The 21482-nt window shown below is 36.8% G+C and overlaps 2 protein-coding genes across 8 annotated transcripts in view; both read left to right on the top strand.

Annotated features, from left to right (window-relative positions):
- Window positions 1-18183, top strand: part of espn (espin) — a 95003-nt gene extending 76820 nt beyond the window's left edge. For 2 of the 7 annotated variants that reach the window (XM_084087409.1, XM_084087407.1), the window contains 5 exons: window positions 1587-1732; window positions 4563-4910; window positions 15074-15154; window positions 16445-16464; window positions 16624-18183. In XM_084087409.1, the coding sequence (XP_083943535.1) occupies window positions 1587-1732; window positions 4563-4910; window positions 15074-15154; window positions 16445-16464; window positions 16624-16771 (743 nt within the window). In that variant the 3' untranslated portion in view covers window positions 16772-18183. Of the gene's footprint in view, window positions 1-1586; window positions 1733-4562; window positions 4911-15073; window positions 15170-16290; window positions 16319-16444; window positions 16465-16623 lie in introns of those variants that run through there. The other 5 variants (XM_084087410.1, XM_084087408.1, XM_084087413.1 and 2 more) reach the window with 3 other exon arrangements.
- On the top strand, window positions 9326-11629 carry LOC311066407 (espin-like protein; the record flags this gene model as incomplete). Its single annotated transcript, XM_084087595.1, has 1 exon — window positions 9326-11629. One exon carries the CDS (start codon window positions 9326-9328, stop codon window positions 11264-11266), a length of 1941 nt encoding a protein of 646 aa, XP_083943721.1. The 3' UTR covers window positions 11267-11629.
- Window positions 18184-21482: the final 3299 nt, after the last annotated feature.

Below are 21482 nucleotides of genomic sequence, written 5' to 3'. Positions count from 1 at the left end.
AGCAGTTTTAACCAGCTAAGACAGCTAAGACGCCATCTTAGGCTGGTTTATGTTGTTTATTTTTCAGCGGGCAATGGTCATTTGTACGGTCATTGTAAGGTAATTTGTAGACATGGGTGGATTTATCAACATCTTATGAAAGAAAATCAACAGAAAGCATCTTTTTCAGGTGTGTTATTCACCGTTTATGTGTTGCTCAGCATGATGTGTGAGACTCTTTCCTGTTAATCCACTCAGCTGGTTGCTGAGCAAGAGTTGGAGAGTTAGAGCAAGAGGGTGGCTAATCAGAGGACAGAACTGTGAGTAAGGAGAAGGGTCAGTGAGAGTGAGGAGAGGACGTAGGGTCAGTGAGTGGACTTCAAATCCAGCTCCAATTTGGCAGCCGTCTCTTGTCAGAGTTGATTACCGCTGATCCGTTCTGACTTCCCCCAACTGTGATGAGCCACCGGCAGTAAGCGAACGCAGTGTTTTTTGTTCTTGGGGGAGGAGAGGAGAGTTTGAATCAGGAGGGTTGTAGATCTGACTGGTTCTCTCGGTCTGAGAAGACTTATTCATAACCACAGCTATGACAAAACAATAGCACGTCTGTTACGAGGCATTCTGGAGATTTAAATCAAGAACACCAGGTGATGTACTTTATTTGATTATTTCTTTAATATTGTTCATTTATTTCAGTTTATATATGTAAGAAAAATTACATTGAGAGTTTGAGTAGTGCAGTGGTCTATAGTTATACTTTTTAAATACAGATTTTTATGTTTTTTTATTTTTTATTTTGTTTTTTTCTTGCAGAGTAGATTTGTGTTCTATTTATACCTGTAGCTGTCAGCATTCATTTATATTCGGTAATATGTGCCTTTCTGGTGGTTTAAAACGTTATGGTTAATAGTATCTTTTTCTCACTTTATATAATTTCCATAATTAAAGAGGATACTATCATGTTAAGAGTAAAATTTGTAGATTGTTTAGAGATTGTTATTAGACACTGTGTACAACAACCTTTTGTTTTCTGGCACTGCAATGTATTGTGGCACTAAAACTTAAAGAGCAGAGGCCACATTTGGTCAAGTAGATTATGTTATATAACAATCTTAAATTTAAGATATAAGTTCTATATTTTCACACCACAAGTCTCATAAAATCCCATTTGTCCTCATTTGCCAGTCACTATCCTATCGTTCTCTTTCAAATTTCTGCAAAGAATTATGGTAATTAGAATTATTATTGTAATATATTTGTGAATTTTCATTCAGTATTTTCTACAAAGCAGTGGGTCAAGGCATTTGAATATGTCATGTATGTTTTAAATCATTTTGATGGTTGAAACTTCAACAAAGGCCTGAATGTGTTTTTTTTTTATGTTCTTTACTTTTGGTACTTTCTTTTCAAAACTTTATTTAGTGAGTGGATTCTTTTAATTAGTACTGTTAAGTACTAGCACAGTTACTGAGTGCTTTAGACATTTGTTTAGATGTCTGGGGTTTTAAATGAAATATTTAGGGGAGAAGCTTGTCCGGTGTGTGTCTCTCTCTTTCTCTTCACGCATCCATTCATCCTGGCTCAGTTTCCCTCTGTCTTTATCTCAGGCAATAAATCCTTCAACATGATGTCCCCCACTGGAGATAATTCTGAGCTTCTGGCCGAAATTAAAGCTGGGAAGAGTCTGAAGCCGACACCTCACACTAAAGGCTACACGACCGTATTCTCTAACAGCGGCCCAGCGGGGAACAATGTAGGTCACACTCCCTTTCTTTTTTAATTTTACTTTTTCCTTACCAAATTTAGTTCTTACCTATAAAGTGAAAACACTTCATTTCCTGAAGCATGTCAAGAGCATTGTTATTACTGTAATGTTTTACTTATAAGTTTGTTTTGAGCTTATAAGTTTATATAGTCAAGTCAAGTCATCTTCATTTATATAGCGCTTTTAACAATGTAGATTGTTTCAAAGCAGCTTTACAGAGATAAACGTATAATTTAAGGTAACAGAGATTGTTTTGACTTTATAGCGGTTCTTTAATAAAGTTATTTTCCAGCTAAGGTTAGTTTTGATTGATTCGCTTCCGTCGCAACGATTATTTGTTATTAAATTAGGGGCCGCTAAGACGACACCATTCTCTCTACACAGACTTTAGACGCGAACCTGTGATAAACGCTGATGGCGTTCACATGCGCATTAAGAATTGGTTCTATTATAGTTATGTGCGTTTGAATATATGTGCGCAGGTTTGTAATTCTCTACAAACCAAGCCTAAACAAAGTACTGGTCTTTCCTTATAAATTTTGATACAGAATTTTATTTTATTTTGTCACTTCGGGGTAGGTACGCGAAACGAATTTCCCGAAAACGCTTTATCTGTAGAGTGGTAAAGGGATCCTCCATAGGGAGATATACTCTATATAGTTGATATACTTATAAGTTAGTATTATGTATATGTGACCCTGGACCACAAAACCAGTCACATGGGTCAATTTTTTGAAATTGAGGTTTATACATAATCTGAAAGCTGATAAATAAGTTAGGATAGAACAATATTAGGTCGAGATACAACTATTTGAAAATCTGGAATCTGAGGGTGCAAAAAAATCAAAAGAAAAATCGATCATTTTGACCCATACAATGTATTGTTGGCTATTGCCACAAATATACCAGTGCGACTTGTGACTGGTTTTGTGATCCAGGGTCACATATTATTAATAGTGATTCTCAGAAATGAAAAGTATTTTATTTTATAATATGAGTTACAGCTGTTGTCTACTTATAACCTGTGATCTCTCATTTGGGTGTCACTGGCATTGTTTGGCTTGAGATGTGAAGTAATATTGTTTGCATTAGAAATACTGATGCTTATCGATAGAAACAAAAGCCAAATCAGATATGTCACATAGATACCAATGGACAGGATGGACATGGAGTGATATTTCTTTAAAAACATGAGAAAAGAATAATGTATTGAATACGAATAGAAAAAAATTCCAGTTATTATTATGGAGATAGATACATTAAAAATGGATCAGTATTCCCAAACTGCTAGGGCCACAAAAGTAATGAAATTCAGAACAAAATTACATAAAATTGTATAAAGTTGTAGTTTGGTGCATAATAAAAGTGCAGCTCAGCAATCGGGCCCCAAATCTATTGTCCAGGATAATTCAACCAGTTCAGTGAGACGCTTGTGTAACTCAGTTATTGGTACTGTAACACAATAGCACAATTTATCAAAGTTATGTAATTGAGGAAATGACATTTGGAGCGTTCGAATCCTTTCATCTAACTTAATTTGCTGACCAGTAATTTCTTGACTAGAACAAGAGGTCTGACACATGTATGGTTGCTTATGTAAATTAATGTTTACATTTTTCCAAAGTTTAATGTTGAGTAACTATTACAAGTATCATAATTACAAGATGACTCTGTTGTTGTGTTGATGACATTTATTCTCTAAACTGACAATAAGTTGAAATGTACTGGTTTTATTACATAACAATGGAACATTTGGATAAGTCTGAGCTGTCAAAAAATTCTGAATTGCCAAACAGTGATTTTGAGTCTGACAAAGACATAATTAGGATGGAATTTTTGTATTGCTTTGATTTGTAAAATATTGTTTAAAATGTATGCGACATACAATGTTTTTCAAAGGACCATATAAACAACTTAAGAACCCTGGTTCTTTATAAGAAAAATAGTTCTTAAAAAGTAGAGCAGAGACTCTCAAGTTTGCTTCAAAAATCAGATTTTACATTGAACATAAAATAGCAAATGCAAAAAGAAAAGGTTTATTGTACAAAAATAAAAATAAAAGTCTATAAGATAAGTTATTAATATTAACAAGAACTATATAGACAGCCAATAATTCATCTCGCAAAACAATGTTTAACGTCATTGCAAGTGAACCTGATTCTTTTTAGGAAGACAATTGTTAACTGATCCTTAAGCTCGGGACACACCAAGCCGACGATCGGCCGACAATTTGCAGTCGACTCTAGTCGGACGCTGTTGGTTTTTTTTTGGGCCAATTCGGTGAGAAAGAGAACTCTGATTGTCTGTTCAGCTTTTAGAATGAGTCAGTGCACTTGAATAATAGCAAAACAGTGAGCAAAGAAGTCAAAACAGCACAGATAGAAGGCTGTTCTAATTTTACGTCATCTTACCTGAGTGTTCCTGGGCGTTTTGTGTTACGGTTTGTGTACCTGCAGCCTGCAGCGTCGGTTTCCCTCTTTGAACGACGAATATAGACAAATAAATCTGCTGAAATAGACAGTTGTCTCATTTACACGCAGACAGCGCATGCTAGTTGGCAGTCAGCTGTAGTTCTCTTGGTGTGTTCAAGTGCAGATTTTTTGCCCCAACGCAGGCGACGCGAGGCGACAACACAGTCGGCTTTCATCAGCGCTAGTTCTTTGGGTTCAGTTTGCTGTGTCCCTACCCTTAGATGCAACAAAAAACCATTGAAGAGTCTTTATTTTTAAAAGTGTCTTTTTATTATTCTATTCAGCAGTCACTATATTTATATTTTCTTCTGCAACATTCAATTCTGATTGATCATTTTGAATTCCAGGAGGAACGTCCATCATCGCCGCCACAGCCTCTGCCAAAACCCCAGTCCAACGACACCCAATCCGCGAAGCCAGAATCTCCACCGCCTGTTTGTCCACCCACGCCACCCACTCCCACCACCAGTGGTGGGTCACCCCAGAACCTGTCCGTTTCACAGAGCAGTGAGCAGCTTGCAGCCACTGTCAATGGAAATACTGCTGTTGGCCAGAGCAAATCCAGTGTGGTGGATGTTGAGAATCTGGTGCCCACACATGACGAGCAGGGCCGAGCCATCCCAGAGTGGAAGAGACAGGTGATGGTGAGGAAACTACAAGTGAAGATGCAGGAGGAGGAAGAGAACAAGAGAAAGGTGAGTGATGAATCAGTTGGGTGTTTTAAACATAAGCTGAGGCAGTGCATCTCTTATCCAGCTTAGATTTCAACATTTAGACACTTTAACCAAAGCTTTCAAATCCTAGCCTCATAACATACTTAAAGACCCCACAGAATCACAATTTGAGTTTTTCGGCTTTGACTCCATGGGCCCTATCTTGCACCCAGCGCAATTGACTTTGTACACTGACGCATGTATCATTCCTATTTTGCACCCGCGCAAAGCGCGCTTTTCCCTCCACAGAAGCACGTCGCTAAACTAGGGAATGAACTTGCGCTCCCTGGGCGGTTCAGCGCAAAAAAGGAGGCGTGTTCCGGCGCAAACGTTCCTTCATGCTATTTTGCAGGTTTAGAAAACAATTGCGCCACTAACCAGGAAAAAAATAGTTTAAAGTCAGTGGCGCGTTGCGCATGTTATTCATATGCTATTTTAAGGGCGCATGCTTGGCCATAATCAATGTAGCGTGTGCACAACGCGCATACACTTTGATTCTCTCATCTACACAGAAGCAGCAGTTTTCATTTTTGCAAATCATACATTATTATGATAGATAGATAGATAGATAGATAGATAGATAGATAGATAGATAGATAGATAGATAGACAATTTATTATAACGGCGCGCGTCTGGCAAATCCGCCGTTATAATAGGAATCCGCTTTAGAACAAAGCGCGTCTGCTCTTAAAGGGAATGTGAGATGACTCTCTGATTGGTTTATTTCACGTTACGCCCAAACCACACCTATGAATAATGAAGCTACTTCAGACCAACCCATTTTAGATTTGCGCCTGGCGCAAGAGTCATTTATCCCGCTGGGAAAATAGCAACAGCGCCAAGACCCGCCCACAAAGTTACTTGCGCTTTGCGCTTTGACACTTGCGTTTCAGATCGTTAAAATAGGGCCCCATGTGTTTAAGGTCATCTATATGCTAGTAGGCCTTCATTCCTAAGAGCTGACAAAACCTGCATGCAATCCCAAAATCCCAAAAATATTGATCCAATAAATTTCCTTTCCCATACATTAACTGGTTACAAAGGAAGTAGCTGGTATTTATTCATTCTAAAACTCTTTTGTCAATGTTTTTTTTATATTTTTTTTTAATGTTTTATCAACTAAAGGCTATTTGCTATTTTTTAAAAAGGGGATAAGCTCCTCAATAGTGCCAGCCCCACTTCACATTTCAGTAGGATATCCATCAGCACAAGAGAAAAAACTGCATGTCAAGGCATTTCATGGGGTCCTTAAGCATGTTAAATAATCACTATGTTCAGAATAGCATACTAATATACTACTGTTTTTGCAGTACATGAATATTGTGCACAGTATGCAAACTGTCTTTATACATAGAATGCACCTCACTTGACCTTTCATTTTAATTGTAATGAATGAAAGTAATATAAGGTGTGATTTCTTGACTTATTTAATTGGGCTTCCAACAGTTATGACATGTTAAGATAGTATATCATTTAAAATACAAAGTAACCTTGATTATTTCCAAGATGATACTTGGTTGCCACTCACATGTAACATGATGAGGTCGTGTGACAACAATGTATCACACTGCTGTTAATAGTATGCAGTATACAGTGCACTCTAAGTAACAAGCTAGTCAATTCTGAACATAGCCAATCTCACAGTTCATGTCTAATTGTTTTTAAATGTTTATATAGACTGCTGTTTATAAAAAAATTACTAACAATTTAACATTTACAATTAATAATTGGAAATGATTGCACTTTCTCAGCTTATGAGATCAACAGTATCCTCCTGTAGTTTTACTAGTGTGACCTATAGTATCACCTCATTAGATTTTAAAAAGGCTTATGATTTAAAATGTAAATGATAACTTTGAAATTGAGGTTTGAGCTACAGTTTCTACATGGAGGATAGCTAAGCAATGAGTCTCTGCATGGTGATTTTTGGATAACACTTTAGTTTAGGGTCAAATTCTCACTATTAACTAGCTGCTCGTTAGCATGCATATTACTAGGATTGCTAGGATATTGGCTGTTTAGTAGTTCTTATAAAGCACATATTAATGCCTTTTTCTACATGACCATGTTCTACATCCTTAATTCTACCCAATACATAAAATTAACAACTACCTTACTAACTATTAATAAGCAGTAATTAGGAGTTTATTGAGGCAAAAGTTGTAGTTAATACTTAGTTAATAGTGAGAATTGGACAATAATCTAAATTGTGACCAATTTTTGAGTATGCACTCTTTTAGAAAACTATATCCAACCATTTAGAAAAGATCTATTAATTTAAAACAAATTGTGGTCATTCACTTCTCCATTAGACCCTAATGAGAAACTGGCTAATGAGTTTATGATCTTTGGGTAACCATAGCAGTGTCGTGTGAATGAGCAAACATTTGTGCAGCTCTGAATTATTTCATAACTGCGGCCATATATGGGTTAGCAGGAATTGTCAGTACATAAATCCTAGAAATATGTTGTTAATAGATGAAAGGATTGAGAATTAGTGTTGGGATGAGATATTAATTGGTGATTGAATCAATAATATTGTGTGGCTATTATATGTGTATATAATTTATCCAGGGAACATTGCTTTACATGACAGCATGCATCAGTCAGCTAGGCTAGATTACTTCTACTTGTCTTAGATGGTATTATCAAATCACTTTTACAGGCTACTTTGTTCCTACATATTTATTTATTTAATTATTGTGAGTAAATCGATGTTTCCCTCTGGCATGTACTTGATTACAAAGTCAAATAGCTGGGGGAAAAAACATGTATGTAAGTGTTGGCTCTGATTTGAAAAAGCTTAAAGTGTAAAGAGTTTTATATTACTGATCAGACATAGTTTTCAGCCTATGGCAAAGACAGACTTTAAAAATAATACTCAATCTTTAGTTTTGGTCTGGTTTTCATAGTATCGTGTAGCGTGACATTTGGTTGGCTTTTCCTATACTTTGTGTTGAGTGATGCAGTGTTTAATTTGGGGCTGTTGTGACTATCCAAAGACAAGCCTAAGTGTGTTTGACATTTACTAAGGAAGTATTAGTTTAATGTGGCTTACTGGCGATGGTGCACGACAGCTCTAAGTTTTTACATGGGGATTCAGTGGTGTGATGCAAAGCCCCTTCACACTGCAACTGGTGCTTGGTCATCTTGCTCATTCTACTCATTAAGCTTTTATTTTTATCTTATCCTTTCATGCATCTTGTTAACACTCAGAAAGCTTCTCAATATTTATTTATTTATTTTAGATTAGTGGAAATTGGTTAAGTTCCCTGGAAACAGAAGCTAAATCTAATTTACAGATAAAGTAAGGAAACTTCTGGGTCATTTTCAAATGACTGTCTATATGGACAGCATCTATGGCAGGCTGTGGTATTACCAGCATTAAATTTAGACTTGTATTCATCAAACTGAATGGGAAACATGTACTGTAAATACACTTAAAGTGTACAACACACATACAACACTTATATTACTCTAAATACCCTAACAATGGAAGTCCAGCAGAAAAGTGGCCAGCAAATCTTGAATATTACACGTTATTATTAAACTGGTGTGATAGAATTGCTTACCAAACCTGTCTGTACAAAGTTGTAAATAATCTTTAAATTAATGTCATGACCAGCTAAAAATAAACCCAGTTTGATGGTATCTGCACAAGAATACCAGGAAGTGACATAACACATTTATCAGCTTAATGGGAAAACAAGAAGTATTTACATGGAACTGAGTCATGCACACTCCATCCACAAAGATTATGTTGGTAACCCACAGGGACAGTTTAGGAAACTTTATGGCTCAAGGAATTCAAGTGCGTTTACAAAAATATGAGCTTTTAAATCCACTGGCCCACTTACCTACCAGACTTCCATAGTATGTGTTTTATAGTCCCTGTTTGTTTGTTTCTTCTTCTTTTTTTACAAACTGAATTGCATTTAAATTATTGTATTCAATATTCGGTATTCAATAGCATGTCACTGCTTGTATCCATAGACAATCATTTGAAAGTAACCCAGATTATTAATTTAATATAATTAATAGATTCTAACCAAAACAATAAAATAAATTTTAAGACAAAAAAGCTGGTTTTGCGGGGGGGGGGGGGGTTTGTTTTTTTTGCCTGAATCTTCTTGTGCAAGTCAACTCAGTGAAAACAAGGCAGTATCATCGCACCACTAAATTCATGTAAAGTTTGAAACGTTTGGGGTGAAGAGACTTTAAAAGCGTGTATGTAACGCATCGGATCTACAAGCTGAAGGGCACCCCCTCCTCTGTTTTGTTCCTTTCTATACCCTCCTCTGAACCTACTTTAGTTTGCTGGCAGTGGATACTATCAAGCCCAAGACTGGCATTATTCTCATGTGCACAATGCTATTCTGGGTCCATTTGGAGAACTAATGACAGAGGACGACCTTATCCGCATTGAGAAGCAGATTGAGAACCTCCAAGTCATGCACAAAGTGACAGAGGTGGAGAAAGATCTGGAACAGCTGGAGCAAGAGTTGAAGCAACTCTTGCCTGTGTCCGCAGCTTTGAACCAAGACCACTTCTCTGTCAACCCAAAACAGGTTCATGGGCAAGCAGAAGACTTGCCTGCCTGGTGCAGCAAGATCTCGACACTGCTCAAAAGCATGGCCATTTTGCTTGCCACTTTGGGTGGAAAGGAGATCGATATTCTGGAAATGATCACTCAAGGATATACGTACGAAGGTCTAAAGAGTGGCCAGACAGGGATCTCAGATACAGTTGCCTCTGGAAACATTGGTCGATCGCAATCATTCTCCACTCGAGAGGAGGTGGAGAAGGAGATTAAGCAGTGTGGTGTGTCTGTGAAGAACCTGAAAGCCAATTATGAAATTCATAGCCAGTCAAAGTATGAGGATGACAAAATGAACCGCGTATACAAGCGTACAAGGTCCTTGCCGGCAGTTAGTGAATGTAGCTACCCATCAGAGCCCATCTTGGAGGATGAGCTGCTGTTCTCTCTCAGTGAGAGCAACTCCCAAATCGGAGATGGGTCACCAATAGAGCAAGATCCAAATTTACCATTGGTGAATGAGGAACTTATAACACCGTCCCATGCAACTTTGATGTACACTGGGTCTGAAAGAACAGGACCATCTGACTCAGAACACCATGACCACCCTGACATCTCTACAAATCCACTAACCTCAGAACAGCTCACCCGCAGTCTAGAGGTGCAAACGGACCTGAGCTACGTCCAGGAGTGCATTGAGATGCGAAAGGAGAGGATTGTGTTCCTGTTCCTGGAACACTGGAGAAAGTACACAATGACTGAATCCTACAAGTGCTCAGGAAGAGGGAAGACTCTAAGTGTTGAAGAGAATGACTGTCATTCCCTGTATTATCAGAACCTAGCTAAGCCAGATGGTACCATGCAAACGGAGGATGACCAACTGCTGTATTTCATGAAACAGAGACAGGTTGTGGGAAATCTTCTTGGCCACTGGAGGACCATTATGAGCCAGGTGCCCACGCGACAAATCCGGAGACTCAGTCGAGCTCAGATGATCTACTGGCCTGAGCACTTCCTTCCCCACATCAACGGGTCACCTGTTCAATATGAGAGTCTAACCCTTGACCTTTTCATGCTTGGCTACTTCCAGCTTCTTGAGATGAACATGTCCCGCACTGAGCGGAAGTTCCGCCACTTGCTTTGCTATGAAATGTTTGACAGACTTGGCAGTCACCCATGGGAAGTGATCCGCCAGTTCCACCGAGAGGTAATGGAGAGTATTGAGAAAGGGAAACGTGATTGGTCAGATGGATTTGAAGATATCAAGGTGAAGTATTTTGGTGACTCTGTTGAGGGTGGTGGGCTGCTGGAAGCTGCTGAGCTCATTCTCCCTCCAGAGGTTCTGCAGGCATCCGTAAGCATATCACAAAGGGCTCCAGATGCAAGTCTCTCAGGTATTTCACCACCAGACATCCCCTTTGAACACCCAGGACCAACTTCAGATGACTGTGCTTTGGCCACCCAACAGGGCTCTTCAGAAGACTCAGCGGAGAACATTAAAAATCATACAACAATACAGAAGAGTGACACTGAAGTTGAACTACCACCCATTGCAGCACAAGATGCACCACAGTCAGAAAACACAGTAACGCAAGCAACCATAACAGTTGAAAGCCCCCAGACGGAAGCCCCACACACTGTGAACAAACAGGGCCCAGCAAATACCAAAGAGGAGCCCAATGAGGACTCCATCAAGCTTATTTATGAACTTAAAGAGTTTAGCAATGAGGAAATTATTAGATATATTGATCGAAGCTTCGCCTTCTGGAAAGAGAAGGAAGCTGAGATGTTTGACATATGACTTATCAGGTCAAATTATTTGAAGGATGAAACACAATTATAAGGAGACAGAATAAATGCTTGTGTTAAGCAGATCAGCAAACAGTTGGGTCAGAAAGGCAGTTTAGTTCTAGAAAATGTTGAGGTCTTGATTGTTAAAAGAAACAATCAAATGTTGAGCTTAACTGAATTTAAGCAGCAACCTGTCCTGTCATCATTTGTCATCAGACTTCATACAACCAACTGTAAGCTGGGGTGTAAAAACCCAATACTGACGTTTTGGAAACTGCTGTCATGCAGATAAAACAATAAATAGCCTACATAGAAATATCATAGCACCTCATCTCACTGGGTGAAGTGAAGGAAAGATCACAGTCTTTTTTAGCAGAACATCAACTTTTCAGTGAGTGTATATATATATAAAAGAATAAAATAATCAGCTCACACTTTGAAGCACAAAATACATTTTCTTGAAATTAAAGTGTAAGATTATTCTGACCATTTTTTTTAAACATCATTTTGCTTATTGATTGAATTCTTTCTGATTCATTCATTAAAAGAAGCCATTTGAATTTTGTAACTTTGAACTATTGTTTGTTATTTGTATGACTTACAATTAGGTGTATCAGGAGCTATCACATAAGCCCACTGACATAAATTACAGTTACAATATGTTTTACATCATCTGTTTTCAATGGTTTATTTTGCATGTTGCGTAATTATTTGGAAAATATCAAAATCGTTTTTTTAGGATAGGAGTGAATGTGTTCCCTCTTTTCTTGGTGTTCTTTTGAGGTAAGAATACACAGCTCTTAGTTTCTGAAAATAGTCAATGTTTTTATTTACTCATCCATGATGCATTTGTGTATGAGCATTCTTGACCTTTTTATCTTTCAGTTTTATTGTCTTTTGTTAGCAGTTGTGTTTGGCAATGTTGTTTTTGAGAGGTTTTAAAAAGCAGATGGATTTCTACTTAACTACAAAGGTTTTTATTGCCATTTATATTCATATGTTTTTTTGGTTTGTTTTTTTACACCTAACATTGAGGTTTAAATTATTCAACTGTTAGTTTTGTTCCATCTAGCCATGTTTGAAGTGTCGGTTTGATGGTTTGTTCATTTTTTTAGAAATTTACACAAAATAAATAAATCTAAATTTCATTATTGGGTACATAAGTCAAGATCATTTCATTTGTGATTTCCTGTTATAACATTATTAAAATGATTGAACACCTTTTTAAGAACATTTATTTTACTTGGTGACTTAAATTTACCATTTAATGTTTGCTTAGTACAGTTATTTATTGCCCTACAATTAACTCTTGTTAGGTTCCATGGACTTACTTAGCTAAAGAGTTAAATAAGAATTAGAGAGTTAACTATGGCATCACGGCTATTTTTGGAGTCAAGCTCAAGCTGTGTTCTTGAGGGCATTTAGCAGCCATTTTCTTAAGAAGGCAAGACTGAGCAAGTGTATGTCAATGTCAATTAGAAAAGTATATCATGGCACATATTAAATATGCACCATGTTAAAACCATGCTGTATATTTTAAGGTAAAAGTAAAATGTTTTATTTCTGATTATATCATTAGACACTCAAATAATTTGATCTCACAGAGCCGTATTTCAGGTCATATTTCCCCCAAATCAAAAGTAATATTATATTTTGAATAAATGAAATTAAGCCTTTTTTATACTCTAATGCTGATTCTTAAACAAATCTAAATCATCTGGACACATACCATAATGACAGTTTTGGGGGAAACTCATGAAAATAATGTAAATGCATAATGGTATAAAAATATGCTGTATTTTTATGCAAAATAAAATTTCTTTTGATTTCAGGTAAAATATGACATTTTCATGAGACCAAAATATTTCTCTGTACGAATACATTGATCTCTGTTGGAGTAGCCCTATCTCTGGAAGTATCGTTCTTAACTAACGTTTTTGTGTGTGTGTGTGTGTGTGTGTGTGTGTGTGTAATTTTTCACTAATCTTTCAACTACAAACTTTCAACAGTAACTGTGTTCTCTACAGCAATGAATTTCCTTTTCCTTCTATAGATTCAGTATAGCCTTTTTCTTGAAAAGGTTAAAAAATATTTTTATATCTGTCATTTAACGTCTTTCAAATTTTCCAAATTATTAGGAAAAATCCAAAGGCTACCCAACATTTAAAAGAAAAGCAATACTATATTATTAATGGAGGTAATGATGAAAGAACAGCTAATTTCATAGCGGCACCCTCTAAACTTGCGCATCTATCAAAGCATTTCATCTTTGGCATTTTTAGTATTTTTTCCATTTCTTTTTTTTTTTTTTTTTTTTGACATATAATTCCCAGGGGAATAATGAAATATTAATACACGGATTAGTTTACTCTGGCTGTTACCAATAGCATTTCACGGTAGCATTTGAGGTAATCAATCCGTTTGAAGGGGAAATGAGAAGCTGAAGATGGCCACCTCCTCTGCTGGGATATAGTTACCATCTGAATGGAGGAAGAAGATCCCTTTTCACACTGTGCACATACTACCTGTCTGAGTGAAAGAAAGAGAAACTTTATTGGGGAGTGTATACAGAAAATGTGTTTTTTGTTTTGTTTTGTTTTTTAAAGAGTGTGTTAAAGGGTTTTGGTGGCATATTCTGTATGAAAACCATGGAATTTGTTTAAATAGTAGGATGCTACCATGTATGAGGAGTTGTGGTTGCACTGGAGCACCCGAGGTCACCTCGAGTTTAGACTGGTTGTAAATGTTAATAAGCACAATAGTATGAGTTGCTTTGCTAAATTGTCGTTATGTTCAGTACAGCCTGAACATTTATGGCATGGCCTGATAGAAATATTCAGGATCTCCTTTTCACATGTAGGCCTATAAAAAAAAAATATATATATATATATATATCCTGTTTAATTATACACTGATAGGATTTGTTTTTTAATTTATATTTATTTTTAGATTTATGTATTGTACTTCACATTATAAAATGTAGTTCTTGAGCTTTATAGTGTTCCCAGTATTCTAGCATTTAAGATACTTTTACATGCACTCTCCAAAAAAAAAAAAAAAAAAAAAAGTACAAAAGCTGTCACTTGGACTCTTTCAAAAGGGTACACCATTGTACCTTATTTACCCCAAAGGTGTTGCATGTTAGCACCATAAAAGTACATATTAGTATCTTTTGAAAGTGTCCCACAGCAGTGACAGCTTTTGTTCCTTTTATTCAGAGAGTGTACCTGTCATGAACTGCTCTAACACATGCGGGTTGAAGATCCAAACGCAGCCATTTATTAAGGGTAATCCACAATCGAAATCAAAATGACAGGCAATGATCAAAATCACAGGGAAGATGATCTAAACAATAACAGCATCCAAGATACAGGGAACCAGGCAGAATCATCATAAGACTAGATACACAAGACCATGTACGAACAGAAGTACAGTGTGACACTAACAAGGCTTCACAAAGAATAAGTGAAAAATACAGGGCTTAAATAGGCAGAGTTTAACAAGGTAATGAGACACAGCTGAATGTAATCACAACATAATGAGTCCAGGCAATGAGTTATGGGAAATGAAGTGCATGATCTGATAGTTTTGGACTGGAGAGGAATGCCCTCTGGTGGGTATCATGTGCACTCCAGCTGGCAGATTTGACAGTACCAGTAATGCACTCCAATGCTTTGTGATTTTTTTTTTTTTTTTTGAGGTCACTGAAGTGACATCAAAAATGATCTTGAAGTTGTCTACATGAAATGTTATTAACCTAAAAAATCTTTGCTGATCTCATCCTCAGCTATGTGTCTTTCTTTCCTGTTTGTGACAGACTGACGAAGAGGCGGCCCGTCTGGCTTCCTTGCCTGCCTGGAGGAGAGATATTATGAAGAAAAAGATGGATGAAGAAAAGTAAGTTAAAGCCAGGGCTCTTGCTTTTGGCTTTCTCTTTCCTTCTTTTTGTCTCCTGTGTTTTTCTATTTACTGTTTGTAAACCTCCTTCATCACATTAGTGTTTATTTCATTACTATGAACAATCACAACCCCTCTGGTGCTCTTCTGTCCTTTTTGACTGAAAAATGTAATGTTTTTTTTGTATTTAAAAAAATTTTTTTTTTACTTCATCGAAATAGTATAAAACTTGGTAAAGGTTAGGGCACTTGCTCTGTAAACAAAACAAAAAAAATCATGGACATGATTCGAAAAGGTTAAATGGTCCTGAAAAAAATAGTCACACTTGTGCTCATCGTGGTCAAAAATGACCGCATTGAAAAAAAAAAAAAATGACCGCAATGGAAATTAATGGGAGATGAATTTCATCTAGTGAAAACTTTTGGTACTGCGGCCAAACAAAATCTTACTGAAAGCTCATTTTTTGATATATCAAGTTCAACACAACTTGTTTAGATTTATGGCTTTGATTTTCTTGCAGTTTTAGAGTAAACGTGTTTTTGAAAATATAGATTTCATATAAAAATTTAAAATTGTATTTTTGTGCATTTTTCATAACAATAAACATACAATTATAACTTAAAAAAAAAAAAAAAGAATTTCACTTCACTTCACTTTTTTGAACTTTTTTCATTTCAGCAATAATCTGCCAAGTGTCTTCTTTGAAAAGAGATCAAACTATGACAGATTTACGACAGTTTAAGTTGGAAATTACATTTTCAGGTCTATGCTCAAAACGTGAATAAACGGATTATAACTACTGCGTAAATATAATGTTGTATAAAATCCCCTAAAAATACAAAATATTAAATAAAAAAACATTATCAAACTAAAATATAGTACATTCCTTTAATTGAAAAAACTAAACAAAACAGTCACGCGAAGAGCACCAGAGGGTTACAGATAAATGGAACTTTTGCCCATTTCTAATATCAAAAAGTATTAGCTATATATTTTTTTTGTTTTTTTCTGTTTATGACAAACCTAATGGATAAGACAGATAGTACTGCCTTTAAAAGTTATGCCTGAAGTTTCTTCCATGCAAATGAATTTTCTGTCTTTTACTTTCAATATCTTTTGTGGATTATAATACCAAAGTGATAATAAGTAAGTAAAACTGTAAAGTATTTTCTGTTGTAGTATTTTTGACTGTTGTAGTGACTTCTGTACAAACTTTTTAAAATATACACACATATATATATCTATATATAAATATACGTGTAATCCTCTAATTTCTTTTGTTCACTCCTGGATGGACAGGGAACAGAAAAGGTAAGACTTTCGCTAGTGATAGTTGCAGTACTAAAAGTAGTTGTAGAAGCAGTTTCTATTCAATCAAGACTATGCTACATTTTGATTGTATTAATGTTCATCATATGTAATTGTTAATGTACCCTCCTTTACTTTTCTTTTCTTTTCTCATCCCGGCAGAAAAGAGGAGGAACGACGGCGAAAAGAGAAAGAGAACGAGGAGAAGTCGGAACAGGAGCGACTACGAACACTAGGCTATGATGAAACCAAGCTGGCGCCGTGGCAACGGCAGATCATTTTAAAGAAAGGCGACATAGCGAAACAGTAGTAAACTCACATTCATCACTCTTGCACAACTCTCTGCTGACACGGGTCAGAATCTTTAGACACAAACCCCGGACGGGTCACCAGACCACCTTCTGCTTGCTCGACCACTTCATCATCACTTCCCCAGAGTCTCCTAATGTTATTTAGCCCTGAAGAAGCTCCGTTAAAGAGTGAAAATGAATTAAACTAATGTTTTACTATGGTCAAGTCTTATGTATATGATTATTTAGAAGTCTTGAGAATTAAAAAGATGTGTAAGTTATTTTTCAGAAAATATTTTTTAGCACTCCCCACCTGATACGTTAGCTTAACACTTCCAGCTTCACACATACTTGTTTTACGTCTCATTTCAAATCTCTAGTAGTATTTTTATGTATAGATAGATTATATATGTCAAGGAAATCACATGTACTCTGCTTGAATGCTTTTTTAAATTTACTTCATGTGGTCATAATCTACGAAGTATGATAGTTCTGAACAGGTGTATTCTTGCATAAAATAAGTGATGCTTTGTGTTATGGTACATCTTTATTTCTTTATATTAAATAATTGTGCAATTTGGAAATATCAAGTATACATATTTTACCAGTAGTTTCTTTGGATGTTAGAACAATGGGTTCATTGTTCATAATGCAACAGAAGATGGTGTCAGAGGTCACAACTGATATTTGGCCATAGCAAGTCTTCCCAGAAAATGGTTATCAGACCTATCCATCAAACCAGCGCTAAAACCCATAAGAAGCCAATGTCTTAAATACTCTATTGCATCTTTAATTAAAAGTCATCTGTGCTGAGATTTACAAAGGAAGTTTACATTGGGAGGGGAAATGATGTTGGTAGCTTAATATATATGTCATGAAATCATGACATTGTATTCAGTCATGCTGTGGTCCCCCAAAATAAGCTTTTTTTTTTCTTTCTCTGCTTATTCTCTATTGTTAATGTGTTTAGAGTAACTAGACATCAGAAAAGTGCCGGATGTGAATCTGTATGTGTGCGTGCATGTGTGAGAAAGTATATGCGTGTGCATACACATGCATATAAATGTCATTTGTCTATCCTGTGTCATACACTGTGCGATGGTTAGAGTTGATGTATTTTAAGTGTTTTTTTGTTTTTGTTTTCCTGTACAACTGTAAAAAAAAAAAAAAAAAAATGCATGGCCCTCCTTGAGTTTGGGAACATTCTGCTTTTATCAGATGCCATAATGATGCTGAAATCAAATGATGTGATCGCCATTGCCATTCGAAGATTTTCTATTCATAATTACTCCATACAGAAATGCTTATAAACTCCTACGGCCCTATAATATCAGTTACATGTTTTTCAGCCTGACTTTCATAGGCAGACTAATTGTAAACTTTAATTTTCCCAGTGGCAAAACAAGTAATGTAATAAAAATTGTAAATAATTTTTGCCTGTGAAATATTTAATTTACATTACAAAAAACACATCCAATCCATATAGGCCTATATAGTGACAACTGTTAAACAAGGAGCAGTCTGAAATATCAATTTCAGTGACATTTCAAAGTGAATACAAATTAAGTTACAGGACTGAATGTTACAAATAAATGCAAGCAAGAAATAACTTAACATTAATGTGATAGGACATAACATACATAAACATTATAAATACAGCCATAGATAAACATTATAAATGCAGGATGTTAGTAGAATTTGTCATTGTTTACTGTAAATTGTAAATATTCCTATCCAGTCCATTTGAACAGGCATTGCAAGACAAGTGAACGCTGAACAGACTTAAGGACAGTAGCCTATTTTATAACGCTTATCAGAAGAATCCACTTCAATGAAGGTTTACTTCATTTTTTATTGCATTTTAATAAGAACAAAACATAGTTTACATACAGGAGTACATATAACCATACATGCCAGGGGTAAACAAAAGGGGAAAAAACTAAGAAAGAAAGAAAGAAAGAGAAAAAAAGAAAGGCATTTTACAGAAAAAAATGTTTTACCTATTAAAAAATAGTAGTTTTAGCTGTGTAAAAATAGCTGTGTAGTTTTCCTTGCTTTTAAGTTTTTACATTTTGATATTGTTTCTAAATATATTTTACTATTAATTTTAAATTGTTCCGAAATTTGGCATCCTTTTCTTCGGTACTATAGAGGGTGCTTCTCAATATCCCTCCTCGTCTCCTCGCTCCTCCGTCCTCCATCCTATGACCCGGAAACCGATCGAGCTCAGCCATCTTGAAGGACATCTCAATTCTCTAATTGCACCGCGAGGAGTCAAGGATCGAGGAGTTAGGAGGCTTCCTGAGGAGTCATGAGCGAGGATACACAGGTGTATCCTATGCGGAAGAGTTTTATCGACTTAAACGTGACGCACGTCTAAATTCTCCTCCCTTCACATCGGTCACAATCATTTTAATTTATACTTTACCTTTGCAGTTTATATAAACCACACGTCTCACATATTTCAACAGGGTATCTTGCTTTATTATTATTTATTATGAATTTCTTAAATAAACAAACTTCAACAACATAAGGGCAGATCCTTTGAGCGCTGCTGATGACGCGATGAAGTGACGCTCGAGTGATCAAGTATTCCAATGTATAAAAAAAAGTTACATTCGAATCCTCCATCCTCGCGTCTTTTCCTTGCAGCCTTCCCTCGCATCCTACAGGGGGCGGAGCTGAGACGCGAGGAAAGGAAACGAGGATGCACAAATAAGAAATGAGAAGCACCCAGAGAGCCTAAGTCCCTCCCCTCCGCTTCCGGCTCATGGGACCTTACTTCGGAAAAAATATTCTCAAAAAAAGTGTTTTGTACCAGACTGCACACATACGAGCAACGGATCTTGTGACGTACATAGTGCGAGACGAGAGACAGTGTTTTGTACCAGACTGCACACATACGAGCAACGGATCTTGTGACGTACATAGTGCGAGACGAGAGATGTAGTTCATTGAGCGATTTTCACATAAAACTAAATGTTACTCTTCTGTTTTATGACAAACTGCGACTTTCTTGACTTTCATAATTATCTTTTAAGTTGACAAACATCATATGTGTAATTCAGGGCACAGTTCAGACGGAATAAAAAGATAAGTTGTCTCTCGCCATTGACTACCATACATATTTTTTCCGAAGTAAGGTCCCATGAGCCGGAAGCGGAGGGGAGGGACTTATGCTCTCTATAGTACCATATAGTTTCAGTTGTGATGAACTTTTGTTTATTTTTATTTGTGTCATGCGCGTGAGCAAAGAAGTGCAGGCAGGCAAGAAGGAAGCTGAACCCAACCATGCTAACCCGAAGCTCATTGCAGTGCGCTACTTTTCCAAGAAAAGTGATCCGTTCATTTCCTTGGCACCACTACAGTCCAGGAGTCAATGGAATCCTGTGTTTTTGTGCTCAATCTTTTGGGCATGAAAAATCAAATTTGGCCAAGAATGCAGATCCAACCTTTGTCAAAACTGGTTTCCGAAACTGGAAAAAGGCAACTCAAAATTTTGCAGAACATGTCCAAAGCAATGCACATAAAATTGCCGTCACTACCCACTGCCAAAAAACAAAACCAGTAGATGTCCAGTTATCTTCAGCCAAAGCTGCACAGCTGCACAGCAACAGGAATCAAGACGGTGTCTCATGAAAATCGTGGGCTCTGTACAGCAGCCTCTCTTAGGGGCCATGCAGCTGAAGAGGGTAACTTAAACCAGTCACTGAGAGTAAGATGAGAAGATGACCCTGGCTTAGAGAAATGGCTGTCAACAAGAAAACATGATTACACATCCCCCAAAATCCAGAATGAAATTTTAAATCTATTTGCAAACAGCATAATTGGGGAGATCATTAGCTCAAATCGAAGCGAACATGTCAGGCAACAGAAAGGGAGCACAGGCCAGGATAAGCGAGATGCAGACACTGGCTTTGTATGTGCACTGTGCAAATCTGGTCACCCAGGCTTGTACAGCGTCATCACTGACATCTGATGCCCTGATTGGGTCCACAAGCTTGGCTATCTGTACAAATTGTCAGGCAAATACAAAACAAAATGTGTGAACATTGCAACTGCAGCATCAGGGACAGTTAGCAACCTGCAATCCTTGTGTCAGACAAGATAGACGAGCAGGACTCCAGCAGTCTGGTCTGTGCTACGTCAGTACAAGTCCGTGCTACTCAGCTTAGAGGACATGGCCCAAACAGATGCCTCAAACACTGGTGTGACAGCAAGAGGGATGCTGGAGAGATTTGGAAAAGGTACCACAGTTTTAGGACTCATGATGGCCACTGAAGTAATCCAGGAGTTGGAGTGTCTTAATGGACTACTTGCACAATTACTTCTGCGTTCTACTTATACATATCGGGAGTTTCCGGAAACAGCGTTCAACTCACCTACATACATGAGAATGCAGATTATCACTACGTTTTATGGCTGCCAATTGATTAAAACATCAATTATGACATCAATTATCAATTAAACTCTGTATTAATTATCTTGAGCCTGCTGAAATGTTCCTATAAATATATATTTTCTTTCCAACTGTGCATTCTGAATAATAAATGGGCTAAATAGTGAGTGCACTGCTCTCATTAACAGTGTTTTTCTCTTACTGATATTTCATACCTGTTGAGTTTACATTTTTAAATGAATTTGACTAATAAAAAGGATTACTTGTGTGCACTGGTGCTTTATTCCCGTCTTTTAAAAGAGTTGAATGAATGAATGCTGGGTAGGTGCTTG

This window comes from Abramis brama, assembly GCF_963993115.1.
Source record: "Abramis brama genome assembly, chromosome: 16".
In the NCBI taxonomy this organism is placed as follows: Eukaryota; Metazoa; Chordata; class Actinopteri; order Cypriniformes; family Leuciscidae; genus Abramis; species Abramis brama.
The sequence above is the reverse complement of the archived record's forward strand: the minus strand, read 5'-3'. Positions and strand labels throughout refer to the sequence as shown.